The 9,349-nt window shown below is 35.5% G+C and overlaps 1 protein-coding gene across 1 annotated transcript in view; it reads left to right on the top strand.

Moving 5' to 3' along the window:
- The first annotated feature begins 8,514 nt into the window (after positions 1 to 8,514).
- Positions 8,515 to 9,349, top strand: part of LOC106880958 (serine/threonine-protein phosphatase 6 catalytic subunit) — a 35,413-nt gene continuing 34,578 nt past the window's right edge. Inside the window, exon 1 of the mRNA XM_052971363.1 lies at positions 8,515 to 8,629. Coding sequence (XP_052827323.1) covers positions 8,555 to 8,629 — 75 coding nt within the window. The 5' untranslated portion in view covers positions 8,515 to 8,554. The remainder of the gene's footprint in view (positions 8,630 to 9,349) is intronic.

The raw sequence follows: 9,349 nt of genomic DNA, 5'->3' as shown, positions 1-9,349 counted from the left end.
TATATAGGTATAAGTTACAGGTGATCTTTAAGGGATGGTTAAATCCAAGGGCGCTCCTGGTGATTACCTGTGCAGGTACAGTCCTTGGTAAAAGGTATATAGTAGCAGGTAATTCAGTGGGTAAACCGTAGTTTAAATTATATGCAAGAAGAAAATGGAGGAAAAATAACAGGAAGAAGTTGGCCGTTTGTGCTAGTAAGCCATTAATTTAATTAATTAAAAAAGAAAAGTGGTAGTAGTAGTACATTTATGATCGTTTCTTATTTCTTTATTGCCCACAAGAAGCTAAACATAGAGGGGACAAACAAGGACAGACAAAGGGATTAAGTCGATTACATTGACCCCAGTGCGTAACTGGTACTTAATTTATCGACCTCGAAAGGATGAAAGGCAAAGTTGACCTGGGCGGAATTTGAACTCAGATTGTAACAGCAGACGAAATACCACTAAGCATTTTGCCTGGTGTGCTAATGTTTCTGCCAGCTCACCGCCTTTACGATCAGAAACATTTATGATTGTTTCTGTTTACCAGTTGTAGTGGTAGACATCATCAGAATGCAGAGTCATATGTAGAGGTAAGAAGAGCAAAAGAATAGGGATACATTGGTAACGAGAATAAAGACAAAGAATGGTGAGTCTTACATTATAGTAGCTTTCTTAGTTGATAATTATATATATATATATAAGATCATAACTCCAACTACTTCTTGAAGTATTGTGTACTCTCGCATGACTATAGTTCAGTCAACTGATTGTCATAAAGTCATTTACAAACATGCTCCATCTACTGGCCCACATGTGTTCTGACTCCCTTCTCTGCCCTTTCTATCACTACTACAATGGCTGGTCTCATGTCACCTTCACTCAGACACTCTTGTCTCTCTTCTTCTCTTCAATACTCCAAGTTCCACCCTTTCTTCTGAGAAACTTCAGCCCTCTGGAATTCCATCCCTACACATGTCTTTTCTGCAGTCATTAACTTACAACAGTTTGAGTGCAAATTGGTTTTGCAAGAGTTATTCCATGTCCTTACGCATTGTAAGAAGCAACTTAGTGGGTTGACAACTGGAAGAGCATCTAGCTGTAAAATACTATCTCAGAAAACCTATGAAACCCACACCAACATAAAAAAGTAGATGTAAAATAATGATGATGATTAACAGCAACAACATCAACAATAGCAGCAGAAACAAAACAACATGAAAACAAGAGTCCAAATGACAACTACACACAAGGACCAAACAGCTTTCACTTTTCCCAACTGATTTTTCCTCAAATGACAAATAGATAAAGGAAGAAGCCAAAGAGTCACAAATTATTACCCAAAACACCAAAAAATATTAAAATAAAATAAAACCCATTACTCCCCACTCTCCATGCTCAATAAAAAAAGTTAATAAAAGAAAAATAACTGCACAAAACCACACACACACAACTGTCAAAATAACATACACACAAGTGTCAAAACAACATCAAGAACAACAAAACCAGTAACAGCTACAACCAAACCTGCAACAATACCAACAACTACAAAAGGAAAACACATATATAACAATAAAAACACCACAAACAGCAGCACCAACAACAACAGACACAAAAAAAAAAAACCAAAAAGAAAATAAGGAGATTGTGTGAGTGTAACCCTTAGAACAAGGAAGAATAAACTCTTGGAAACCTTTTCAGACATGTCTAACTGTCAGAAAAATATCAACTGGATTTCCTGAATGTGAAGGTAGGGACATTGAGCAACCACAGTGGGCTATCAGATTGTACCAAGATTGAATTAGGTTAGTGGATAGTGTAGGATGTCCACAGTTTAAAGTGGTTGGACATACAGACCACAAATTAGTGATCTGCTCAGTCAACTTAGCTAAGAAACTCAGTTACTGGAAGCTAAACACATCTTTTCCCAGAATGTGAAGACTATAGGGACCAGATTAGTGAACTAGTCAAGTGAAATTTTATGGGAAACCATCAACAACCAGTGATGGGACTGCCTGAATAAATAGCATTTAGCAAAGAGCTAGTAAGAGGGGAAAATAGAGTAGAAGGGGAACAAATTAACCAGCTATAAGAGGCAATTAAAAAGTATCACAACTGATGAAGAACAGCCATCAACTATTTCTTTAATGCAACCTACAAACCAAAGATCATGTACTAAAACAAAAGGGAACTAGTAAAAGTTGTTTGACTGGTTCAGATATCAGAGGCATTACATGGGAACAAAACTTCAATTTGTTTGAGAGAATGATACTGAAGTATATAATTTGATTCCAAGCAGATGTTTGCAGCCTTCCAGTAGCACTTTGCTTGACTGCTTGGAGTGAGCAACAGGCCATAGATGTTAGTGAACTTTAGTGACTTCTTTCTTAGAAGATGTGAGGTACTGCAAAAGGTCAATAAGAGCAATAGCTGAAATACAGGTGGTGAGCAACTGTACAAAGGCACAATAATCTGGTTTGGATGGTCTGCCTTACAAACTTTAAGGTTATATGCCAGATTTGTTTGGTAACCTCTTGGGAGACATCTACCATAACTAGCAGCAGAACAGGATAATTCCCAGATCTCTGAACTGGGGATTGGTAGCATTGGTGAGTAAGAATGCTAACAAGGGAGATTTTGTAAATAATTACAGACCTATAATTCTAACCAGTGCAGAGTTTAAGATTTTGGTTAAACTGTGAGCAAAGATGTTGGTGCTTATCATAGGTAGTTTAGTTGAGGAAGTGCAAATGTGTGTGATTCCCAGCAGACCAATCCAGAACAACTTCTTCATTCAGTACATCAAGAGAGTAATTTGAAAAGCTTTGGATAGAGTTGACCATTGTTACTTGAATGTGGCTCGTTTCAGACTCTTTTTCAGAAACTGGATCACAGCAATGTACAACATGTACTCAGTAGTGAGGGTGAACTGCCACTTCTCAGAACCATTTCATATCATGCACTCAGTTTGTCAGGTGTATCTTCTTTTGCTTCTGTACATACTGGTTCCTAAGCCAATGCTACAAAGCTAGAACTGTTGAGGTGCATGCATCCCTTTTGAGCTGGGATGCAAGAGAATTATGTCAGCAAATGTGGCATCATCACCATAAAGGTGTCAAATACCATGGGAATGGGTAGAGATGGTTAACACCATTCTAAAGGTATACATGGTGGTGGCTAGATAAGTTAGTGGGCTTACAGCTCAGCACATGGAGAAGCAAGTTCTTGCTGCAAGGCAGAATTATGTGGTACTAAACAGATGGGCCAGTTAAGCTGCTCAACTTCAGTTCAATCTTGATCTCCAAGTGGGCCATAACTGAGATGAAGTAACAAGTTGGGTGGGTTGATAGCTTCACCTAAATATAAGCCGAGAGGAAGCTATCCCCGAAAGGTCAAGCAGGAGAGACAATGCTTACATTATCTCTAACACAATTTACTACCTGATCATTCTGCCTTGCACCAGTTAATACCTGACCAGGTTGGATCATCTGCTCTTCTGCTTCCTGTGGAAGGGACATGTTCTACTAGCTAGGTAGTCTATTTGCAACTAATACCCTCTGCAAGGTGAACTTAGCATACCATAGCTATTGAGGAACAGACATATACTAAGCTGCACTGTTCAGCAATCTCAAGACAGAGAGCAAGATGAGATCTGTTTGTAAGATATATCTTTTAGAAGGTTGTCTCTTTGACAGGGTTGAAGTCTTGGATCAAGAAAAGACCAAGATGAGTAAACATCTGAAATGTGCCAGATACTCATTGCTTTCTAAGCCATTCAAGTAATGTAGCTAGTCAAATTTCCATGATAATATCCAGAGTACTAATGGTGGAAAAGAGTGACAATGTGCTTGGGGAAACTCTGGGTTGTCATGAGGTTGAATTGGCTGGTCTGTTCTGGAAAACTGAGGAATACTATGGACAGCTTCCTGAAATTCTTAGCCTGGCAGTGTTGCTGAGAGGCACTATCTGTTCAAGTCAAACTCAGCATTGGCAGAGTCCATTATGAAGGTAATCCTGCAGCACTTTTTTAATCTGGCAAGGCCCACAGTTTTCTTCTATCTGGTGGCAATGGCAATAGAAGCAGTGTGGTGGACAATTTTGAAAGGGCCAAAAAGGGATACTTTTCTCTTTGTCCAAGCCCTCATTGTCTTTTGGAGAGGGAAGTGCTCTCTTCTAGTGAACTTGTCAAAAGGTGAGTGACTTTAATCCAAATGGTTAGGGTGGCTGAATCAACACTAAGCATGCACCCATAGGCTGAAGAACAAGTCAGGAGAGGACACTTGTCTTTGATGGTCAGTGTGATCTTGGGTCTGTGGAAATCGCTGATCGGACATCTCCCTTTATCAACAAAACTGTATTAGACATGTATTCATGTATTTGTATATTGTGTATACTTTTTAATTCATTCCTTTTTCTTCCTTTTCTTGTTCCTTTACATCCAATTTTATGCATCCTCATCACAAACTATATGTATCTATAGGTAATGTCTTCTTCATCCAAAACTCCCATAGAAAATAAATCATCATCATCATCATCACCACCACCACCACCACCATCATCATCGTCATTGTAGATAAGCAGAATCATTAGAATGCCAGAAAAAAAAAAAAAAAACATTTTTCCAGCTCTTTACATTCTAAGTTCAAATTCCACTGAAGTTCACTTTTGCCTTTCATCCTTTCGGGGTCTATAAAATAAGTACCAGTTACTCACTGGGGGTGATGTAATTAATTAACTTCCTCCGCCAAAATTTCAGGCCTTGTGTCTATAGCAGAAAGAATTGTTATAATAATTATAAATGACATCAATCTCACCAGCTTAGAGTTCCTGTGAATGGTAAAGGCACACTTTCACCCTCCAGACCCAAAAGGAATCCAGTACTTTTATAGATAGTTTGATGTCCTAACAGGAGTGGCTGGGCATCATTCCCATTGTATTGATTACAAATGTAATGAAAGACACATTCCTTAATTGCGATAAAGTTTTCATTCAACTACTAATTCAATATAATTTCTTAGCTTTTCAGATCACTTCTGCACAACATTATGGTAATTTGTTATAACTGTGATGATAACTAGTACATTATTATCATTCCCATCATGGAAAATGATAGAGGACTTATTTTAAGCTATCTGATGGTATCTGTAGTCTAAAGTTCCATAAAATTTCATTTATTATTTAGTTGAAGAGCATTGAATGGCAAAATGGAGTGATAGGGTTCTACACTAAATGCTGAGATATTTAGTTAACAAATATACAATCAAGTCAAGACTATTGAAAAGGTTGGAAGATGCAACGAAAATTTTAGGAAAAGAAAAATAAGGAATAAGTGGAAATTTTACCAGTGAGTGTGTTAAATTATAAGGCATTTTTGTAATTATATAAGACTCTTCAAGGCATAAAAGCACTTTCTATTTCTAATCTTTTAAGAGGGGGCAGAAGAAACAATATTCCAAGAAATTGAGAAATTTATGTTGTCTCTTTTAAGTTGCCATACCTTTTTTGGATAAACTAGTACTACTTTCTTTCTGAAGATCATTAAAAGATGATTTATGATTATTCAAACGTAATTTAAGAAGGGTCTGTGTGCAGCCTATATAATGAAACTAGAGAGATCATGTATTGTAATAGTAGCTTTATATACAACATTTTTCATTTTACAATTACCTTTAACCTCACAGGTGTTAGGGTTTATACAGTTACAATTATTACTAATATTAGGCGTACTATTGTTATGTGTATGTGTGTTGATAGAGGAAGAGTTTGTGTGAGTATGGGAACCGTTGGTAGAAGATACAGAGCTATTTGAATAATTGGGGTTAATATAAGTATTAGAGGGGTTTAAATTCTTGTAGTAAAGATTTAATTTTCTATTGTTAAAGGAAGAAATAATCCTAAATAAGTTAGGAGAAACAGAAAAGCCAAATCCAATCATTCTGTTATTGAATATCCCAGCATACCTAAATTTACTAAAATTTGATTTAATCATAGAACGAATAGACTTTGTAAAATTAGACTTCACATGTTTAGCAAAAGGAAATATAATCCAAATTATGTTATTATTGCGTTTCTTATTGGTATGGTGGTTTTTATGAGATGGGTCACCCATTTGAATAAAAGGTATAGGTTTCTTTTTACCTCTCGTATTAACACCATCACTGCTATTCTTTTTCTTATCATTATTAATATTATTAATGTTGTTATTATTATTCTTATTATTATTACCACCTTTATCATCATCATCATCATCATCATCATCATCATCATCATCATCACCATCATCACCATCACCACCATCACCACCATCATCATCATCATCACCATCACCATCACCATCATCATCATCATCATCATCATCATCATCATCATCATCATCAACATCAACATCATCAAGAAAATATTGGACATCATTAGAGTTGGTTATGTAGTTGTGTCGGGGATTTAGAGTATGTGAAGAAATAAGACAAGATTCTGTTGTGAAAAGACTTTGTTTTGTATTATTATTTCCAACTATGTTAATGTTTTTCTCATAATGACTGCTAGTGACATTACAATTGGATATCTTATTGGAAATATAGGTATTGGTAGAAATCTGGTTAGTAAAAGTCTTGTTATTTGGTCCATAGTTGTTAAAATTTTTTTCCTTTTTATGGTGGAGTTATCTTTACAAAATATACTTCACAGAGTTAAGTTGTGTGCCAGGGCATTCCAATTCATGATGGTGTTTAGAAATTGTGGTGTGTTTATTGGAATTCATATCCACATAGCTGTTGTTATGATTGGAAAAATCATTGTTAAATTTGTTGTACTTAATTTGATATTATAACCAGCATTCCTAAGAGCCAGTTTGTAATAGTCTTTATGCTTATTAAAAATTTCTTCATTTCAGGATAATGAGTTAATTCTATTTTCAATGTTACAAGGTATGTTATCAAGAATATTAGAAGGATGATTGCTCTGTGCAATATTGCTATTGGGTTCATGGTATGATTGGTAAGCTGAAGGAGTGAGGTTAAAATTTGCATCCAAGAAGTTCACAGAAGTGTGATCCTGTTCAATGGTGATGGTAAGTCCAAGGCTTTTGAAAAATTTACGTAATCTCTTCTGATATATTTTGATTTTACAGTTGGAGGCATTTCGAACTACAAACAGAACATCATCCCTATAGAGACCACCTTCAAATTCTGGGAGTTCTTTATGGAGTAGGTGTAGTAAATAAATCCTGATTAAGTCTGTGACTTCGGCTGAATCTTGCGCGCCCATTGGTATATCAAAGCAATCTGGTGTGTCCTTTCTAGTCCAAAATTTTCCCTGGTGATGAATTATGGTCTTCCTTGCCTCAATATATGGGGATGCAAGCAGGAAAAATAGAGCTCAAGATATGAGTATATGAATATTTTTATTAAAATTACACACACTTTTTAAAATTAATAATCGGTAGAAATGGCAGAGCGACTCAAGGGTCGAGAGTTTCGTGCGTTAGTAATTATCAAACTGGTTCCAAACTTAGTGTTAACGCGCACGCGCACACACACACACGCACTGTCTGTCACACACATTCATTTGAACTTTATCCTTCATTGCAATACTCATCTGCAATTCTAGTTCTAAACTTTTTATTTCTTTTTATCAGAAAGGAAGGGCTGTGTTCATGGCTAGTTTACAGAGCCTCTGAGACTGAAACGAAAGTATCCCCGTATCGGACACACCTTGTTCGAATGCTTGCAAAACAATGAATTCAGTTAAAGGCACCCAAGAGCCAGGTGATGTCATGATGAGACATGGCGGAATTTGAAATGAGAACGCAAGGTGTCAGAATAAATAAGCCATCTCGCCCCGATGCTCTAACTGCGTGCATGTGTGTATGCTTATATAATATAGGTATATCGTATATGTGTACGTTTACGTCTCTTGGCTTCGTTGTACCCCCACCACATCCAATACTCATGTTTCCCTGTTAGATTCCACACTTCGCATATATGTTTATAACCACAATATTACTATTTCTACAACAAGGTAGATATTTATTTATTCAGCTGCGCTACTAGGATATCATATTTTCAAAAGTGTCGTTTATGTTATTTTTCTTTTCTTTTCGAACCACACGACTGATTTTTTAAAAACTACATTGCAGTGTCTTGGATATGGTTATCTTATCTCTATTTCCATTAGTATTTATCTACTTTAGACATATTAAAAGTTCTCTTTCTAAGTGAGTCATAAGGTATCTATTGCAGGCCTAGAAGAATATAATCTCCACTCTAGGTATCATTTATCAACTTGCGAATAACTAGCCAGTTACGACCTTCCGCAAATGTGTCAAGTTGCCTGCTGGAATATACCTTCATTAAAATTTAAATACTCTAGTGTAGCGGATAGTAATTTTCAAAAAATATCATATTATTAATTGCTACCTTCTCTTTCTTCAAAACAGAAGACATTATGTAAATATGTCACTTAAACATAGGATTTTTTGTAAGAATGCATCTAGTGCAATCGAGTTTAGGGTGTTCAGATAATAATTCAGAGTTATGCCCCTTGTTGAGCTTTTCTAAAATAAAGGTTATCAGAAATGGCGGACGAATGTGTTGACAAGTGGATAGAAATTGCAAAAGAATGCAAATATCTTCCGGAAAATGATCTAAAGGTACATATTTTTTATTTGTAAATATTAGGGAAAACTACATGTAATAGGGGAATTTATGACCTATCACTTTTAGTATTCAGTTTATGTGTCATCAATCAATTTTAGTAGAAGATGGTCATCAAGTGAGGGTTCATTAATTAGTTCGTTTACTTATAAAAATCTCTCCTTTAATTTATCAACTGATTTATTATGTTCTTATTTGTATTTAACCTCAATTAAGTCTCACTTTCATTTGAAACATACTTTAAAAAACTGTTTCTATTGTGTATTATCTTTGATAACGTCTCCAACTGTCACAAAGCTCTTCCATATCTTTTACTGATTAATGTTTTTTGTTTGTTTTTTAATATATAAATATTCCTTGTTAAGTCTATTCACCTGAAACTCTTTTCTCATATAGTTTTCATCTTTATATGTATCCGTTACTTTTTCATGTTATTTCTCTTACTCTCTATTCAGCTTACCTTAACATAGATTATATAAAGTAAGTTCCGTTAATAAATATATATATAGTGAGAGAGGGAAAAGTTCTATCAAGTTCCTCAAAATGTTTCTTATAGGTATCTAAAACTACCGGACATTTTTGTAATCACTCATTAATAGATTGTTTGGTAAGACTTCCTTTTGTACCTTACCGAATCTCCGTATCCGAAAACGTGGATTTTTGGCAAAAAAAAAAAACAAATTTTTAAAAACAGTAATTTGCGAGAAAATGGGGGG

The sequence above is a fragment of the Octopus bimaculoides genome, chromosome 1, assembly GCF_001194135.2.
Source record: "Octopus bimaculoides isolate UCB-OBI-ISO-001 chromosome 1, ASM119413v2, whole genome shotgun sequence".
In the NCBI taxonomy this organism is placed as follows: domain Eukaryota; kingdom Metazoa; phylum Mollusca; class Cephalopoda; order Octopoda; family Octopodidae; genus Octopus; species Octopus bimaculoides.
The sequence above is the reverse complement of the archived record's forward strand: the minus strand, read 5'-3'. Positions and strand labels throughout refer to the sequence as shown.